Source organism: Erythrolamprus reginae, chromosome 1 (assembly GCF_031021105.1).
Source record: "Erythrolamprus reginae isolate rEryReg1 chromosome 1, rEryReg1.hap1, whole genome shotgun sequence".
NCBI classification, from domain to species: domain Eukaryota; kingdom Metazoa; phylum Chordata; class Lepidosauria; order Squamata; family Dipsadidae; genus Erythrolamprus; species Erythrolamprus reginae.
Genome location: NC_091950.1, coordinates 158,719,147 through 158,739,888, shown reverse-complemented (window position 1 = coordinate 158,739,888; position 20,742 = coordinate 158,719,147). Strand labels below are relative to the sequence as shown.

The window sequence follows — 20,742 nt, the reverse complement described above, 5'->3', positions numbered from 1 at the left end:
ACCTTACGAACCCGCCACCGCCGCTGAGATGCCCCGCCTCCAGACTTCCGTTGCCAGCCGAAGCACCTGTTTTCGCACTGGTGGGATTCCCCTGAGGCTCTCCTCCATGGGAAACCCCACCTCCGAATCTCACCAGTGTGAAAACGGATGCTTCGGCTGGCAACGGAGGTGGGGTTTCCCAGCGAGGGAAGCCTCAGCGAAATCGCAGCATTTGCGATGCCTCATCCTGAAACCAATTAAGTTTGTAAGACAAGGTATCACTGTATTTTATTATCTTACTTCAGCTTTCCTTTGCTGTACATACCTGCAAAGGTACTAAATGCAAGGATTGATCACAAAGTTACTTTTAAAATCACTATTGTAACTCAGAATGATCGCTAATCAAAGACTATCTGTATGTCTCTTGAAATAATTGCAGAGGCAGAGCCAACTGAAATTCATATGCCTCCTGAGTTTTCTTCGTGAATTATTTTATTTCTTAAAACTATACTGTGCTAAGTCCAAATTTAGAAGTCACTGGAAGCACTCAACCTTTTTCTGTAGAGAAAGAGGACAACCTGTGCCAAGTTACTATTCCATCTTGATCCTCACTATTTGCCTATTTGGCAAATGGGATGGGAAACATAAACACAACTAAAAGCCAAAAGTCTCCAAATTTTGGGCAATGGAGTCACCTACTAGGCAAAAGCCTCAGTAAATGGGCAAACACACTTGCCTCTGACAATGGCTCTAACTCCAGAGATGGAGCTTCTTTAACCTGGTCTATTTTCTGGTGTCCTCTAGAGGCCATTTTTTCTCTATAGTTCTTGCTTTGTGTAAATCCTATTAAGTCCAAGTAGGAAAAAGAAGGAAAACAATGGTTAGAGAGGAAGGCCACTTCACCCATTCTGCACTGAAGACCCATTTCATCTCTGTGAATTTAATCTATGGCTCCATGTGAAAAAGGCCATTTCATCTCTCTTTTAATCTTGTTTCACAGCAGATGAAAAAAAATAAAAATAAAAAGATGAGTATTTTCCCAATCACTCTCAGTTTCATGCTATTAGATATAGTCTGACATAAAAGGGAACTTACAGCAAAGCCAAGATCTTCTCATTAAAAACAATCACAATAACCATCCTCTCCCTTTGTTAGCAGATTGCAACGAAGCTGCAATTTAGCATTAACTCCATCTAGTTAATTACACATAGATTCACAGGATGCTTGGCATGCATATGTACATGAGATTAGAGACCTTGAGGTCACTTAAGCAGCTGTTTACAAAATGTACCACCTCTCTCCCATCCAAAAATAAAGCTGCACATATTAACATCTGTTCTACATCCAAACACAGCCTTTCTTTTCCAAAAGCTTTGGAACAACTGTAAATTTACCTTCAGTGTAAATGCTCTGTTATATTCAGTGTGAAATGCACCATCTCTGTAAAAAAAGAAAAGCAGTAATTAATTTTAGCAACCCCATTAGAAAATCACGCAGCTCTTTATTCTGGCCAGGCTAAATGAACTTTTTGTCATTTTGCAAGCCTGTGCAAACAGAACAATGAAAAACAAGTTTTTGAAGCAAACAGGTCTCTAATGGGCAATCTCTTCCATAAGCCTTAATGAGACCATTTACCATAGACCAGGTTTAGGGAGTGGCAGATACCCAGGGGAACTTCCATTAACAGTGCTCTGCTCTGTTTAGGCAGCTTAATCCCCACCAAACAAAAGCAGACGTATGCTCAAATCCTCTGAAATCAGTGACCTGATAAAATACTTTCATCTTATTTAGGAAACATTGGTAGAGACCACCTTACTGAGATGAATCAAAAAGCATATAGGCAGCTCAAAGTAACTCAAAATTATTAGTTTCTGAATCATTTTTCCAAACATAAATCTTTTTTAAAACACTAGTCAGTTCAAGATCATATTGATATTATTTTCCCTATTTTTTCCACACTGGATTTGAAAAAAAGAGATAATTTCCAGAAATCACTTTGACCCTCCATTACTGCTGCTTGTACTCGAATAAAAAAATATTATGTTATTGATCTGTAACACATTTTTATTGAGCCAGTTCCCCAAAGCTGCAGCACGCTTTTGTTATCGCAACAAAAATCTCCATCAAAATAAACATACATATATGTGAAGCCAGCTGTTTATAATTCTATTTACAGTCTCACTACAGCAGTGTTTCCCAACTTGGCCACTTGAAGATATTTGGACTTCAACTCCCAGAATTCCCCAGCCAGTGAATGCTCGCTGGGGAATTCTGGGAGTTGAAGTCCAGATACCTTCAAATGGCCAAGGTTGGGAAACACTGCACTAGAGAAAAGGGAGAGATGACGCACCCAGTTTTAATGCACTTTTTTTGAGGTAAAAAGGTGTGTCTTATATACAGTAGTCCCTCACCTATCGCTGGTGTTACGTTCCAGACCTGGCCGCGATAGGTGAAATCCGTGATGGGGAATTTATCAACTGATAGTACTTATTTAAGTATTTATATTGTAATTGTTTGGTAAGTTTTCATTGTTTTAAATGTTTATAAACCCTTCCCACACAGTATTTATTTTAGATACAGTATTTAAATACAGTATTTACAATTTTAGATATATTTTTTAAAAAAAACCTGCCGATCGAGTTCGGCGGGCTGTTTAAATCTGCCGATCGACTTCCTCAGAAACCCGCGATGAAGTGAAGCCGCAGTAGGTGAAGCGCGGTATAGCGAGGAACTACTGTACTGAAAATATGGTAATCTAGATTAAGCATTTTAAAATCATATTAATATGCACAAGGCCATGGGTGGGTTCTGACTTACCTTGCTGCTGCCATTGCTTCTTCATGTACCACGTGAGTGCACGTGCTTTGCATACTGCATGGGCGCAGTGCGTAGGCACAGTGCTTAGAACCCAACTTCTGCACATGTGCAGAAGCAAAAAACAGCTTCTGTGTGTGCGCAGAAGTGAAAAACAGTCAGCCAGTTCAGGGGTGTGTCCAGCCAGCTATCACTGCCAGTTCGGCGAGCGGGGGGAAATTCCTGCTAGCAGTTCTATAGAACCAATCCGAACTGGCAGGAATCCATCTCTGTATAAGGTGGTTAAGCAAAGATTTCCAACTCTCATAGAAATCAGTATGATAAATCAATTCAACTTCAATGATAATTTAACTATCTCCAAGACATAGAAACATAGAAGACTGACGGCAGAAAAAGACCTCATGATCCATCTAGTCTGCCCTTATACTATTTTTTGTATTTTATCTTAGGATGGATATATGTTTATTCCAGGCGTGTTTAAATTCAGTTACTGTGGATTTACCAACCACATCTGCTGGAAGTTTGTTCCAAGGATCTACTACTCTTTCAGTAAAATAATATTTTCTCATGTTGCTTTTGATCTTTCCCCCAACTAACTTCAGATTGTGCCCCCTTGTTCTTGTGTTCACTTTCCTATTAAAAACGCTTCTCTCCTGAACCTTATTTAACCCTTTGACATATTTAAATGTTTCGATCATGTCCCCCCTTTTCCTTCTGTCCTCCAGACTATACAGATTGAGTTCATTAAGTCTTTCCTGATACGTTTTATGCTTAAGACCTTCCACCATTCTTGTAGCCCGTCTTTGGACCCGTTCAATTTTGTCAATATCTTTTTGTAGGTGAGGTCTCCAGAACTGAACACAGTATTCCAAATGGGGTCTCACCAGCGCTCTATATAGTGGGATCACAATCTCCCTCTTCCTGCTTATACCTCTAGCTATGCAGCCAAGCATCCCACTTGGAGAAGGCGTTCTGTCGCACAAATCCCAGCGACCGGTGAGTTGGTCTCCTTAGGGTCCCGTCGACCAAACAATGTCAGATGGCTGGACCTAGGGGAAAAGCCTTCTCTGTGGGGGGCCCGGCCCTCTGGAATCAGCTGCCCCCGGAGATTTGTACTGCCCCCACCCTCCTCGTCTTCCGAAAGAGTTTAAAAACTCATCTTTGCCGCCAAGCCTGGGGTTTCTTAGATCTTCCCCCCCGACTAATGAATGCTTTAGTTTGATTGTTGAATGAATGATATTGATATTTTGTTAATTAGAATTTTAAGATTGTTTTTTTAATGTATTAATTGGATTGTTATTATTGTTTCTTGTTTTTCTGTACATGCTGTGAGCCGCCCCGAATCCTCAGAGAGGGGCGGCATACAAATCCAATTAAATCTAAAATCTAAATCTAAAACTAGGGACGACTAGTTTATTACAAGCAATCTTGGACGTCCTGGCAGCATGGGTTTTACCCATCACAATGGAATGCACTGGCAGTCAAGATGTGGAGAAACCAGAAACTAAAATACAAATATTCAATGAAATCACCACTGCATTAATGAGCAAGATTATTGAGACATGGTACAGGCTACTAGCCTATTTGGATTTAGACTTAAAAGGATTTCTATAAGCCATCCAAAGTCATTGAGAATTTGTTGGGGGGCCATATACATTTTCTTAAATCAATAAATGAATAAATGTATATTACCCTGTGTAGGATTCAATAGTGGGTTCTGTGGGAGTAGCTTGGTGGGAATAACATGGTTTGGTGGGCATGGTTTGGGAAGGATATTGCAAAATCTCCATTCCCTTCCCACTCCAGGGGAAGGTTTCTGTAAAATCCCCATTTCCTCCCGATCAGCTTATACTCAGGAGGCAGAGAATAGATGGGGCCGGGACCAGTGGTATTTACTAATTCCCCGAACTACTGAAAATTTCCGCTACTGGTTCTCTGAACTACTGAAAATTTCCGCTACTGGTTCTCTGAACTACTGAAAATTTCCGCTACTGGTTCTCTGAACTACTGAAAATTTCCGCTACTGGTTCTCTGAACTACTGAAAATTTCCGCTACTGGTTCTCTGAACTACTGAAAATTTCCGCTACTGGTTCTCTGAACTACTGAAAATTTCCGCTACTGGTTCTCTGAACTACTGAAAATTTCCGCTACTGGTTCTCTGAACTACTGAAAATTTCCGCTACTGGTTCTCTGAACTACTGAAAATTTCCGCTACTGGTTCTCTGAACTACTGAAAATTTCCGCTACTGGTTCTCTGAACTACTGAAAATTTCTGCTACCAGTTCTCCAGAACTGGTCAGAACCTGCTGAAATCCACTGTATTGTGCAACGATGTCATTCTCAAAGCCATGGAGTATTTTAGCAATTTCAGCGTAATATCTACTAACCCACTCATGTTCTTACTTGTAATGTAGTAATTCTATCCCCTTCTCTTTCAAAGCAGGATCAACCTTCATCTTCTTGCATAGTTTTCGGCTTTCTGAATCACTATAAGAGATAAATGAAAATATTATTTTTAATAGTTTGTATCAAATTAATATGAATTAATTAATATTAACTGTAAGCATATTATTTTAGTTAGACAGCTTTATTTAAAGTGCCTAATTCTTTAGATCACATAAAAATCAACATTAAAGATTAAAGTTTCAGTTGTATATTGAGGTAGATAATATAAACAGGGCTTTTTCAGCATTTGGATTCTAATATTTCCTTCATAGAGAAGTTAAAGCCATTCTATTTCTATATACTTTATCGGTAACAGTTGTGATTGTTTCAAAATGATTTAATGTTTTCTGATTCTAATTTTATGATGTAAAAGCTTTAAATTAATTTTTCATCGTTGTTTGATTGTACATCAAATTGGCTACCTGCCAGGCAGGAAATTCAATTTGTGCATTTGAAAATCACATTAGAGCCTGAAGAAAATACAGCATCTAGCAGAACCTGCTTTATTTGAGATAAACAACCTTAAAAAAAAGGCAACTTTATTTCTTATAATATTTTTCTGAACCTGTTTTTTCCACTATGTCACTTCTCAATGGAACCTCTTTGTACTGAAACTTAATTTTAAATAGTGATTGTTTCAATTAACTCATGTGTTTTGGGTGGAATTTATGGCAAATATACCTACACCCAAGCACACACAAACATTTCTGACATTCACTCATATCGAGAAGGGAAAATTTAGGATTATTTTTAGCTGACGTTGGCAAATTAAAGAGATGGACATTGCTCAGAATATTTATCCTTCTTTTTCTGTGATTTACTCCCAGATAAGTTTTCCAAGAAGTATTATAGAATGAAAATTGAGAAAATTTCCACTATTGAGAAAATCCTATCACAGACACACTTGGTTAAATGCAAGTGAGAACATATTCAAATACATACATACACACACACACACACACACACACACACACGAAAATTAGATACAACTAGATCTATTTTAACTAGATTTTCTAAATCTTAGACAGAGGATTTCCACTTTTTATACAATAATTTTATTAAAGATTATAATTATAAAAAACAAATACAAAGTGAAAAAATAAGAGGGTGCAGAAAAATAAGAAAAGGGAAGAAAATAGAAAAGAAAAAATAAGAAAAATATGTGTGTGTGTGACAGAGATAGAGAGACAGAGAGAGATATATTTCTCATCTTCATCACAATAATTTTAGTAACTTATCACCTTCTCTTAAAATACAACAAATTATCTCTTCTTCCCATATCCTACTTCTTACCTATAACCAAATGCAAAACGCCTCATTGTCTCACTCTAGCAAAAATACATTAAGGATTACCAGCAACAACAATATATTTATTTTAACTCAGATCAAATAAAGCTTCTTTATATTCCTTCCTTTAGTCCTTCCAAATACAGTGGTACCTCTACTTACTAACTTAATTCGTTCTGTCACCAGGTTCTTAAGTAAAAAAGTTTGTAAGAAGAAGCAATTTTCCCCATAGCAATAAATGTAAAATAAAATAATGTGTGCGACTGGGGAAACCACAGGGAGGGTGGAGGGCCCAGTTTCCTCCCAGTAGATTCCTAGAGAGGCCCTACGGAGGCTTCTCCCTGCCTTTTCCGGTTACAGTTTCGGAGGCTTGGGTTTGTAAGTGGAAAATGGTTCTTGAGAAGAGGCAAAAAAATCTTGAACACCTGGTTCTTATCTAGAAAAGTTTGTAGGTAGAGGTACCACTGTAATGTCCTAGAATTCGATTTAATTTTTCTTTCTCCCTTTTAACAAAATTCTTCAAAACTTTAATAAGCTTTTTTTGTAAATCTGGCGTAGGAAAATTATTCAGGTCAATCTCTTGATTGTTTGTATTTCCCTTTTAATTATTAAAACAGTCATTTTTTGTATGTCCAGCATCTTCTTCCATATGATTCTTGTAGACATCCACTTTCAACACAATTTTAATCTTGTAAGGTATAAACTGTTCCTATTCTGTAACAACGTTTACACACACTGTATGTATGTATAGACAGACCTTTAAAATAGACTTGTGGGTCCATTGTTAAAAAATATTCATGTTAAAATATTTCGTTTTGTAACTGTAAGTTGTGATTAAGTGTTCTTTATCTTAAATTGAAAAATTTAATTCCTCCAATTGAAAGCATTTTCAAATGAAAAAGCTTCTTTAGAATTAATTCCAAATTCCTATTTCAAATTTATTTGGACCATTAGTTAATTTATAAGTTTTTAAAATGCAGCTTTTAATCACCCTTTAGTTGTTTATTTCCCCCCTCCAAATTTTTATAAAGTTAAAACTTCTTTCACTGAAGACTGAAGAAAACTCACCTGGTGCTATATAACTTGTTGGTCCAAATGCTCCTAATAGCTTAAAAGCAATTTCTGAAAGTGATTAGAAAAGGAAATACTATTCGAATTGAATGTCCTTTCAAAGGCACTGACTGAGATTTGAGCAAGATGGTTATTTTCTTGTCTCTTAACCAGCTGGAGACCACTGCCTGAAACACTTGCAGGCAGTCTTAAGTCCTCTCTTTGTCAAGAGCGGAATTACTGAAGATCTGGTCTACTTCTCGCCATTTCACTTTTTATAGTTTTATAGAAAACTAGATTAAAATGATCCTAAATCTCAGTAACTCTGAAGCAAAGCTATAAATAAACATTCATATTTGTCAGAAAGTAAATAGGAAAGTAATCATTCTACACATTTTATTTATTAAACACAAGTATTAAAGAGAATAGTCATTTATTTTTTACATTTGGAATAGAGGTTCCAGTACATGCAATTTGCATTGTTAAAAAGATTGCTTCCTCTCCCAAATACATAAAAGTAAGTTACAAAAATGTCCAAGATTGGGTCCAACCAAAGTTAGTCCTGAGTAAGAAAAAGGCAGTCATAGTAGATTTTAAGTTTGACCTTTAGAAAACTAGTTGACAAATGAGTACTTAGTAGTTCAATTGCTGAAGGTTCAGCCAACAGCAATTTTGAACAAGAGAAATAGGAATTAATCAGCAAAAAGTGATTTTAAAGGGGTTTCTATTTTAGTAAAATAGCCAAAATATTATACCTGTGTGTGTGTGTGCGCACGCATTCATACATACATACCGTGTTTCCCCGAAAGTAAGACAGTGTCTTACTTTCTTTTTACCCCCAAAAGCCCCACTACGTCTTACTTTCGGGGTATGTCTTACATTGGAAAAAAATTGAAAGGGTCGCGTTCCCGAAGGCATCTCCCCAGAGTCCAGAAGGCCAGCCGCGGGACAGGAGCCTCGTGAGCCCTTTTCCAAGTTCAACCTCAGGGCTCCAAGCGGCATGCACGCGTGAAGCCGCAGACGCGTGTCGGGGAAGTGTGTGTCTGGAGGGGAGGAGCCGCTCTGCGCAGTTGGGCAGCCCCACCTGCCTGCCGGAAAGGAGGCGGGCGAAGGAGGGCGCAGCTCCGGCCGCTCGCCTCGGAGCCGGGCGGGCTCGCTGGCCGCTTGCAGCCGAGCCTCGGCAGGACTCGGTTGCTGGGACGAGCGCCTTCGCTGCAAGCCGCCGCCCGCTCGGCTCGCTTCGGACCAACGCCGTCCTTCGCTTTGCCAAGCCGGGGAAGAGGCGGTGGCGCCGCGGCGAGGCGAAGGCAAGGGGCGCGCGGGGAGCTTGGAAGCGATGTCATCGGGCTCCCCCCCCGGCAATACCCCCGTGTTTCCCCGAAAGTAAGACATATGTCTTACTTTCGGGGTATGGCTTATATTAGCCGACCCCCCCTGAAACCCCCGATACGTCTTACAATCGGGGGTGTCTTACTATCGGGGAAACAGGGTACATACATACTTTAAACAGTATATGTGTGTGTGTATATATTATAACCGCAAATATCTAAATAGCTCACACTACAAATATATTAATGAATGCATTAGCTATATAAAAATGGCTACAAAGTAAAATTGCTGTCAGAGACCTACATCACAAATTCATTATGAGCCCCCCTGTAGTTTTTGTTATTTTTTACAAGTTATATAATCCTGTTTGCATAAGGAAATCTGTCTTGAGAAGAAAAATTAAAGGGGCATGATATCTAGCACTTAAATACAGAGAAGGCAAGAAAAATAGGGAGAGGCAAGCAAAATATTAAAAGAAATTAAAGATCCCCTTGAGCTGTGCTCAACTCCTTGGGATTACTGTACTTGAACACATTTGTGTAGTTTTCATAGCTCCGTATACTAGGGGTCTTTTGGGCTTCCCTGCTTAATGTACAGCCCTACTGTTCTTTGGCGGGACTAAGTACCATTTAGGCAAGATCTGAGCATTCCATGACCCGCAGGCCTCATCTGATCCTTTAGCTGTCCCTATCTTGCCGTGGTGGGCAGTGGTAGCAGCGGCAGCCCTATTGGTTCCCCCCCAACAGTTCCTGTTTCGCATATGGCAACTTGGGAAAATTAATTGCCCACTCCTGATCTTTACTCAGCCCCACTGAACTTCCCAGCCCAACCCAGTTTGGCTTCTTCTGTAGTGCATGTTAAAAAATTTGTAAGCTTTTATACAAGGAAGATGGCACGCTTATACAGTGTTCCCTCGATTTTCGCAGGTTCGAACTTCGTGAATAGCCTATACCACGGTTTTTCAAAAAATATTAATTAAAAAAATACTTCACGGGGTTTTTCTATACCACGGTTTTTCCCGCCCGATGACATCATACGTCATTGCCAAACTAATAATTTTTGCAAATAAAAAATAATAATAATAATTATTGTTAATAAATAATTTTTTAATAAATATCAGAATCACTAAGTGTCTTATTCAATGGTGAGTACCAGTAATAATGGTGAGTAAATGATTGTTAAGGAAATGGGAAATGGTAATTTAGGGGTTTAAAGTGTTAAGGGAAGGCTTGTGATACTGTCCATAGCCAAAAATGGTGTACAGTGATCTCTCGATTAGCGCGGGGGTTACGTTCCAAGACCTCCCGCGCTAACCGATTTCCGCGTTATACTGGATGCGGAAGTAAAAAACCTTCTGCGCATGTGCGCCATTTTTTTTCATGGCCGCACATGCGCAGATGGTGGAGTTTGCGTGTGGGCGGCGGGGAAGACCAAGGGAAGATTCCTTCAGCCGCCCAACAGCTGATCTGCTCCGCAGCGCGGAAGCAGCGAGGAGCCGAAGATGGGGTAAAGGCAAAGGGGAAACCCCATCTTCGGCTCCTCGCTGCTGCCGCGCTGCGGAGCGGATCAGGTGTTGGGCGGCTGAAGGAACCTTCCCTTGGTCTTCCCGCTTGCCGCTTGCCAGTCCACACACGCCCCCCTGGATGAGCCGGCCACAGGGGCGAGGGGTGGGGATGAAGGGGCAGGAGCAGCCAGGGAAGAAAATTTCAATGAATGACAATTTTGTTTAAATCACAAATGCGATTAACGTGAGCACAATATTCATATCCAAATAAACCTCCAACCAAAACATAAAGAGAAGGTAGTATTTGGATGGTACCTGATTAGAGTAATCCTCAAGTTCCTTTCGGCCGAGCAGCCAGGGAAGTCGAGCCAGGCGTGGCGGCGGCCTGCGCCGATGTTCCCCGCTGCGACGGAAGTCAGTCGCTTGGCTAGGGAGGCTCGGCCGAAAGCGGCTGGAGCGGCAGAGCCGAGCACGCCTTCCGCCCGGGAAGTCCTGCCCCTTCATCCCCACCCCTCGCCCCTGTGGTCGGCGGGAATGAAAGGGCAGGACTCCCTGGGTGGAAGGCGTGCTCGGCTCTGCCGCTCCAGCCCCTTTCGGCCGAGCAGCCAGGGAAGTCGAGCCAGGCGTGGCGGCGGCCTGCGCCGATGTTCCCCGCTGCGACGGAAGGCAGTCGCTTGGCCGGGGAGGCTCGGCCGAAAGCGGCTGGAGCGGCAGAGCCGAGCACGCCTTCCACCCAGCGATTGTTCCGCTGCCGCCAGCATGGCCTGGCTGGCAGCGGAAAATGTAACGGAGCCCACGGGGGATTCGCCTTCCTCCCACCCGCAGCCGAGACTGATTGTGGGCTCCTTCGCAACCTCGGAGAGCTTCCGGGGCATGAAAGCTCACGAAAACCAGGAAGCTCTCCGAGGTTGCGAAGGAGCCCACGATCAGTCGGCTGCCGGCGGGAGGAAAGCGAATGCCACGGGGCTGGGCTCGGCTCCCCCCTCGGCTCCCCCCCTTACCAGCACCGCCGTGGAAGGCTCCATTCTGTTCCCTGCCGGCCCGATTGAGCGGCCGGCGGTCTCCATTCAGGGAACAGAATAAAAAAAAAATTTTTTTTTTTTTTAAAATTTTTTTTAAATAATATTTTAATATTTTATTTTTTAAATAATATTTTTTGAAAAACCGCGTTGCAGCGTTTCGCGCTAATCGAGAACGCGCAAGTCGAGGGACCACTGTATTTACTTCCGTATCTCTACTTCACGGAAATTCGACTTTCGCGGCCGGTCTCGGAATGCATCCCCCGCGAAAATCGAGGGAACACTGTACAGTATTTCTAAAGCACAAAGCAACAGGACATGACAGATGTAGCGGTGTAAATATCTTAGCGGTTTTCCTTTCCTTTCTTTTCTTTCATGCACAATACATGATTCTTAGCAGCAGAAATTGAAAGTTTGTGTCCTTGAAGTGTCAGCATTCAGTTTCAGCATCCTACAAAAATGGATTGAGTAAGATTAAAACAAATAATTTAAAGATAAAGTTCTCCTTTTACTTTACTTACTTACCAATTAATGAGTTCCCTTTGTTTACCAATTAATGAGCTAACATAATGTGTGTAAAGTGTATGGGTTAACTTGATGTATTTTGCATGTATCTAAATAACTGAAATAAGATTAGATTAATGGGTTTAACCAGAAAATGTTGACTTACGGAATGTGTTTTTTTAAAAACCATTCAAAACACTAATGAAAAAAATGGAAAACCTTTTTAGAAGCTGAGACAAGTCTTCATTGACTTGCTGAATAACAATTATGCTTGTTATTCCAATAAAGGAAATTAAAAACAGCAGTATTACAAAATATAACTGAATTGTTTGATCTAATTTGAGATGCTGTCTTTATTTTTTTACATTGAAAAACTGATCTTATGGATTCTTGTCCTATTATTTGCATTACTAATCTACCTAAATTGCAACCCTTCAAAGAATCGGAAATAAATTAGCATGACAATCGTTGTAGTTACAAGGAAGAACAATATGTAATGAAAATGTTACTTTACGTGTAGATAAAATTAAAATTTATCCCCTTTAGACAAGTACGTTTTATGCCAAAAATGTTTATACATACTGAATTTTTATAGATAAACAGCTATTTAAGGATAAATCCTGCTCACCATCAAATTCTTGTTACGAATGGTGACCACATAAACCAGTAAAGAAAAACTGAGCCATTTCAACCAGAGACAGAGGTATAGGTAGTCCTTCATTTATAACCATTAATTTAATGAGTTTTTGAAGTTAAAAGCAGCAGTGAAAGAAATGACTTATAATTAGCACTGATCGAGATGAAATGCTCCCATTTTGCTTGTGCCTGTCGGTCATCAGAGAACCCATCGCGAAGACAGTGGCAGGCTCCGCCCACCCACTTGGACACTCTCAATTGGGTTCTTTTACCCTCTGCACATGCGCAAAGCATTATTTGCATGCGCAGAGGGTAAAAGAACCCAACTGGTGGTGGCCAGGCAGGTGGCCAGAACCGCGCACTGCCTTCATGACCAGCTCTTTGACAACTGACAGGCATGAGTGAACCGGCAGCATTTAACTCCTGGCAATGATGATGTTATCCAATTTGGGTAACAAAACATTTCCAAGAAAAACAACCAAGCTCAGAAAGCACCAAGACCCCTCATTATCGGACTCCGTAGTGTCATCACCTAACCCCCAACATTTTACCCTTAGACTATCCACGGTTGACCTCTCCAGATTCCTGAGGTCAGTAAGGAGCGTGTGTAAGTGCACTAGCGTGCCTTCCATCCCCTGTCCTATTGCCTCTCCTATATCTCCTATATCTTTTCTTCTATTCCTATATCTTTTCTTCTATTCTTTCATTGATATACAGTGTTCCCTCGATTTTCACGGGGGATGCGTTCTGAGACCGCCCGCGAAAGTCGAATTTCCGCGAAATAGAGATGCGGAAGTAAATACACCATTTTTGGCTATGGACAGTATCACAAGCCATCTCTTAACACTTTAAACCCCTAAATTACCATTTCCCATTCCCTTAACAACCATTTACTCACCATTATTACTGCTACTCACCATTGAATAAGACAGTGATCCTGATATTTATAAACATAATTATTTATTAACAATAATTTTTTTTGTTATTTATTTGCAAAAATTATTAGTTTGGCGATGACGTATAATGTCATTGGGCTGGAAAAACTGTGGTATAGAAAAAAACCACAAAGTATTTTTTAATTAATATTTTTTTGAAAAACCGTGGTATAGGCTATTCGCGAAGTTCGAACCCGCGAAAATCGAGGGAACACTGTATTTTATTCCTATATCTTCTCTTCTATTCTTTGTCTGATATATTTTACTACGTGTATATCCTCTATAACCTTCATTGTGCACTGGACTAACTAACTAACTAAATAACTAACCTAACTAAACAAACAAACAAACAAACAAACAAACAAACGTGTTACTAACTTAACAACTGCGTGATTCATTTAATTGTGACAGGAAAAGTCATTAAATGGGGGCAAAACCCACTTAACAACTATCTCACTTAGCAATGGAAATTTTGGTTAAAATGTGGTTGAAAGTTGACTATATTGCCCAGACTGACAGCAATACAAGGTGGCAAGAAAAAAAGGATTACAGTGATCCCTCGAGTTTCGCGATCTCGATTATTGCGAAACGCTATATCGCGATTTTTCAACCCGGAAGTAAACAACACCATCTGCGCATGTGCGCCATTTTTTTTTCCTATGGCCACGCATGCGTAGATGGTGGAGTTTGCTTCCCCCTGGCCAGATCAGCTGCTGGGTGGCTTCCCTGGGTCTTCCCCCTCTTGCCGGGGTTTCCCCTTTGCGTGGGCGGCGGGGAAACCCCAGCGTTGCTTCCCAGCTGAGTGGCGCGAGCAACGGCGTGGGCGGGCGAAAGGCGGGCGCGCGGACATTGGCACACGAGCGGTGTGGCGGCCGGACAAACGGCGGCCGCTCCTGGCGGCAGCACGAGCAACACGAACGGCATGGCGGCCGAACAAACGCACGAGCAACGCAAGCGGCGTGGCGGCCGGACGAATGGCGGCGGCGCCTGGCGGCAGCACGATCAGCACAAACGACATGGCGGCCGAACAAACGCATGAGCAACGCAAGCGGCGTGGCGGCCGGACAAATGGCGGCCGCGCCTGGCGGCAGCACGAGCAACACAAACGGCATGGCGGCCGAACAAACGCACGAGCAACGCAAGCGGCGTGGCGGCCGGACGAATGGCGGCCGCGCCTGCCGGCAGCACGAGCAACACGAACGGCGTGGCGGCCGAACAAACGCACGAGCAACGCAAGCGGCGTGGCGGCCGGACGAATGGCGGCCGCGCCTGCCGGCAGCACGAGCAACACGAACGGCGTGGCGGCCGAACAAACGCACGAGCAACGCAAGCGGCGTGGCGGCCGGACAAATGGCGGCCGCGCCTGGCGGCAGCACGAGCAACACAAACGGCATGGCGGCCGAACAAACGCACGAGCAACGCAAGCGGCGTGGCGGCCGGACGAATGGCGGCCGCGCCTGCCGGCAGCACGAGCAACACGAACGGCGTGGCGGCCGAACAAACGCACGAGCAACGCAAGCGGCGTGGCGGCCGGACAAACGGATTCTCCTCCGACCTGCCCTCACCTTAGCTTCCAGCTGATGCTTCGATCCTTGGAAGAGGCCAGAGCGCCTTTCTGCACCACACTCTGCGCTCGGGTTCCTTTCCAGAAGATGGAAGTTTCTCTCTTTCCATCCTTTCTAGCAATACAATACTCGATGGTTAAAATGGTTTTAACCATCGAGTATTGTATTGCTAGAAAGGATGGAAGGATGGAAGTTTCTCTCTTTCCATCCTTTCTAGCAATAAAATACTCGATGGTTAAAATGGTTTTAACCATCGAGTATTGTATTGCTAGAAAGGATGGAAAGAGAGAAACTTCCATCTTCCGGAAAGGAACCCGAGCGCAGAGTGTGGTGCAGAAAGGCGCTCTGGCCTCTTCCAAGGATCGAAGCATCAGCTGGAAGCTAAGGTGAGGGCAGGTCGGAGGAGAATCCGTTTGTCCGGCCGCCACGCCGCTTGCGTTGCTCGTGAGTTTGTTCGGCCGCCACGCCGTTCGTGTTGCTCGTGCTGCCGGCAGGCGCGGCCGCCATTCGTCCGGCCGCCACGCCGCTTGCGTTGCTCGTGCGTTTGTTCGGCCGCCATGCTGTTCGTGTTGTTCGTGCTGCCGCCAGGCGCGGCCGCCATTTGTCCGGCCGCCACGCCGCTTGCATTGCTCGTGCGTTTGTTCGGCCGCCACGCTGTTTGTGTTGTTCGTGCTGCCGCCAGGCGCGGCCGCCATTTGTCCGGCCGCCACGCCGCTCGTGCGCCCCTTGTCCGCGCGCCCGCCCTTCGCCCACCCATGCCGTTGCTCGCGCCACTCAGCTGGGAAGCGGCGTTGCTCGCGCCAGCAGCGGCGGCACGAGCGGCGCGGCGGCCGGACAAGCGGCGGGCAGGCGGGTCCTCAGCTGTTGGGCGGGGGTCTTCCCAAGTGCGGAAGTAAAAAACACCATCTGCACATGCGCGAGGGCACGCATGCGCAGATGGTGTTTTTACTTCCGCACCACTATATCGCGAAAAATCGAGTATCGCGAGGGGTCTTGGAACGTAACCCTCGCGATACTCGTGTAATAGCAGGTCCAAGACTATTTCAGCAACTCCAAACATTTTTGGACAGAGTCTGGTTTCAAGAGCCCCAGGGAACATGTAACTGCCCAGCAAAAAGAATAAAGGGGGAAAATATGTTGAAAGTGCTGAGCATGCATCCACACTTGAGAAATGTGAAATTGATTGGATCCCTTTTAAAAAAAAAAAAATGCTTGGTGACTTTCCTAATCAGCTTTTGCTGCTGCTGGCATTCCTGTTAATTCTCTTAACATTTTCAAGCTGTCTCCTTGCAAATGTGAAGAATGAACAACAATAAATTAACACTATGCAACTGATAAGATAGGAGAGCTAGGTTAAGAATAAAGCTCAGCATATACCCTGCAGATGGTAGTTACTCTGATTGGAGAAAATGTAACATGCAGCAATGCATAATAAGCAGCTCTCTAGCATGCAAAGACATTAGCATTTTACTAAGGAGCAAAATGCTAAGACTCATTTCTTTACTTAAACATAAATGCTTTTACCAATTAAACTTAAACTTTCCATCTTGCCAATGCTTTGCCTAACAGATCGTATGGTTGTCAGAAGAGCAAACATACACTGGGAAATCTGCCCAAAGTCTGGATTTTGCAAAAATTGCACACAACATTGTTAGTCCATATAGATTTTAAGCATAAGGTCAGACTCACTTCATAATGCACCATACAAAATCATAATGCACCATACGAAACAACCGCATATCTTAGAAAATCTTAGGAATTTTACAAAGTACAGTTTTCACCTTACACATATTAAATTACACTTAATTGATTACTTAATTGATTACTCTAACCCTCTTATCCTCCAAAACCTTCTTGTTGTCTAAATAGCAGTGAGAGTCTTGGCCTTCTGGCTCACTTAGCAATGGAAATTTTAGGCTCAATTGTAGTTGTAAGTCAGACTACCTGTGTGTCTTGCAAGGCACATTATTTGCAAATCTTGGTGGTTAGGTTGAGAGTAGGCCGTGCATGCTGGAAATTCCATATCTTACTGATATATTAATGGTGGCTGCAAATCCTCTTCAAGAGATGACCTTACAGTCTATATAAATGGTTTCCATTGTTTTGCAATTCTATATGCTTTTTTATACTTGGACTTATGAACAAAACACTTATAAACAGCTTGGAATGTAACCTGTTCATAAGTAAGGAACTAACTATGGTATGTGGAAACATTTCTTCCTTTGGCTAATGTTTGTGAACCAAAGACTCTCCATGCAAAATTAGATTTTTGTTCTCAGGGCAGAATATAGGCCTTGTCTGTTTTCACCCAATTATGTCAGTTTAAAAAAATGAAAGGAGAAAAATAATCATACATAATTGCATGGACCATCTAAGTTCAAACAATTTGCGTTCCCAGGTCCACTAGGATACTATTTCATTAATGCAAGAGGTAGAGAGTTGAAAGAGTCATTTTATCCTGAATCCCAAATAAAAATATAAAGAGTCTAAAAAATAGAATAGAATAGAATAGATTTTTTTTTATTGGCCAAGTGTGATTGGACACACAAGGAATTTGTCTTGATGCATATGTTCTCAGCGTACATAAAAGAAAAGATAGGTTCGTCAAGAATCATAAGGTATGACACTTATTGATAGTCTAGGTACAAATAAGCATTCAAATCATATAAGGAATCAATCAATACAAATTGTAAGGATACAAGCAACAAAGTTACAATCATACAATCACTAGTGGGAGGAGATGAATAATGGGAACGATGAGAAGATTAATAGTAGTGCAGACTTAGGAAACAGTTTGACAGTATTGAGGGAATTATTTGTTTAGCAGAGTGATGGCGTTCGGGTAAAACCTGTTCTTGTGTCTAGTTGTCTTGGTGTGCAGTACTCTGTACCGATGTTTTGAGGATAGGAGTTGAAACAATTTGTGTCCAGGATGCGAGGGGTCTGTAAATATTTCCACAGCCCTCTTTTTGACTCGTGCAGTTTACAGGTCCTCAATGGAAGACAGGTTGGTAGCAATTTTTCTGCAGTTCTTATTATCCTCTGAAGTCTGTGTCAGTCTTGTTTGGTTGCAGAACCAAACCAGACAGTTATAGAGGTGCAGATGACAGACAATAATTCCTGTGTAGAACTGTATCAGCAGCTCCTTAGGCAGTTTGAGCTTTCTGATTTGGCGCAGAAATAACATTCTTTGTTGTGCTTTTTAATGACTTTTTAATGTCAGGTGTCAATTTTAGATCTGACAATATGATCGAACCAAGAAATTTGAATATCTCTACTGTTGATACTGTGTTGTCTAGTATTGTAAGAGGTGGAAGGAAGGAAGGGCTTCTCCTAAAGTCTACCACCACGTCTACAGTTTTGAGTGTGTTCAATTCCAGATTGTTCTCGTCACATCACAAGGCTGGTTGTTCAACCTACCGTCTGAATGCAGATTCATCATTGTCTCAAATGAGACTGATCACTGTTGTGTCATCTGCGAACTTCAGTAGTTTAACAGATGGATTGTTAAGAGATGCAGTCATTGGTATATAGAGAGAAGTGGGGTGGAAACACAGCCTTGGGGGATCCCTGTGCTAATTGTACAGGTATCTGATGTGAAACTTGTGTAATACTCTGAATATGAAGTGACAAATCAAGAATCGTACAAGCTAATTGGTTGACAACAAATTTCTGTTTTAGTTATAGATAGAAATAGCAAAAATATGACCACTTACTGCATCAGTTCCAAAATATATTCTTTTGTATTTTGTATTCACAAGAAATCTTTTCATCCACAGAATTATTCCTTTGGCACATGCACAAGTATTTATAACACCCCAGTAGTTCTTGTTCTACTGTTCATGGATGCTTGGATCTTATTATTCTCAGCTGAAATCACAACCAAAGTAACTTGGGAGAGAATGTATAGAAATTTAGGGGGCACAAAACAGATCTGCAGCCTTTTCCTTTCAGATTCTTCATCGGCATTTCAAATAAGAATGCTTAAATTTTTGGCAGATCACTGAGAAATGTATGAATGTGAGAAAGAAAGTACATTTGTTGATTTAGCGAACATGGAATATATTCTGCAAACATTATACTGAAAGTTGGTTGCCAACTGTCATAATAGCATGTGTGAAATAAATGTTAGTTAATGGTTTGATTTTAAGATAAAATGTGTGATGTTTGATATATTTAAAAATATAAGATATACGTCCTCAACTTATGACCATTCATTCAGCCACCATTTTAAATTACAACAGTTCTGAACAAATGACAATTATAAACAGTCAAAAGGTGCAAGAAAGGTTCAAAAACGGGCAACAAGAATGATCAAGGAAATGGAGCACCTCCCTTATGAAACCAGGTTGCAATGCCTTGGTCTCTTCAGCCTTGAAAGATGGCATTGAAGAGGTGACTTGATCAAAGTGTATAAAATCATGCATGGGATAGAAAAGGTACTAGGTACACAATACTAGGACAAGGGGGCATTCCCTAAAGCTCATAGGTAAGAAAGTGAGGACAAATAAAGAGAAATATTTCTTTACCCAGAGGGTCATTGGTTTATGGAATTCACTTCCAGAAGAGGTTGTGACAGCTGTCAGCCTCGATAGCTTCAAGGCAGGATTAAACAGATTCATGGATGCCAACTGTATCGGTGGTTATTGAAACGGATGTCCATGTGCCGCCTCTATGTTTCTTGAGGCAGGGAGAATTCCCTTGGGTACCATTTGCTGGGGGTCAAGGGAAAGGGAGGGTTTTGCCTTCTGTTTCTGCTCAAGATCCCCATCGATAATTGGTGGGCCACTGGCCTCGATGGTCTTTGGCCCGATTCAGCATGGCTGTTCTTGTGTTCTTATGTTTAGTCCTTAGAGTTGTTTATCCCAGCACTTGATCACAATCTGGACTCTTGGGACACAATTTGTAGTTATGCCCAGTTGCAGTATCCTGGGGTCACATGATTGCCATTTACAACTTCCCTGCCAGTTTTCCAAAAAAATCAACAGAGAAGCCAGGAGAAAGGGAAATTGCAGGTCACTGAGGATACACAGGTGGGCCTAATTATACATCTCTGTGTACCCTCCCTGAGCCTCCCCAAAGCTCAAACTCTTCACTCACTCATTCTCCCATCTGAAAGCATCTACCACAAGCCAACCTGCACGCCCATGCATACAATCTCCCATCCAGGAGCAGCCTGTTTGCCAGCCTGCTTGCTAACCACTTGAGCTATGCAAATTCCTGCTAGCTTTCCTACTGACTTAGCATGTGGAAGCCAGTGGGAAGTAACAATGAGGTCCTTGCTTAAAGACTGTTATGATTCAGTAAATTATGGCAAATGGGATAGTAGAGATTGCCATTGCTTAAGCGATATGACCACAGTTCATGACACTTTCTATCATTTGCTGGTCCCGATTTCTGCCATCCTAACTTGAGGACCAGAGGTGGGTTCTTCCCGGTTTGAACCAATAGAGAATAGAACCGTAGTAACTTGGCGGCCTGAGTTGCTGCCACTGAGCCAGTTCTCTTGGTGCTGCCATCTTGTGGGGTTTTTTTTAGTACTGCACATGCACAGAGGGTCATTTCTGGGAAGTGACGGATGCAAAATGTGCAGTGCAAACAGGTGGGGAAAGTAAGTAGAACCCAACCCCTGGTGAGGACTATCTGTATGAGAACTGTTCATAGTGATGTTAGA

General features: G+C 42.3%; 1 protein-coding gene across 2 annotated transcripts in view; it reads right to left on the bottom strand.

Annotated features, from left to right (window-relative positions):
• Positions 1-20,742, bottom strand: part of PDIA5 (protein disulfide isomerase family A member 5) — a 281,836-nt gene that overhangs the window by 149,398 nt on the left and 111,696 nt on the right. For both annotated transcript variants that reach the window (XR_011557046.1, XM_070730287.1), the window contains exons 4-5: positions 5,198-5,281; positions 1,374-1,419 (exon numbers count right to left, since the gene is read on the bottom strand). Coding sequence is in view for 1 of the 2 variants with exons in the window: in XM_070730287.1 (XP_070586388.1) it covers positions 1,374-1,419; positions 5,198-5,281 (130 nt within the window). In the remaining variant the exon portion in view is untranslated. The remainder of the gene's footprint in view (positions 1-1,373; positions 1,420-5,197; positions 5,282-20,742) is intronic.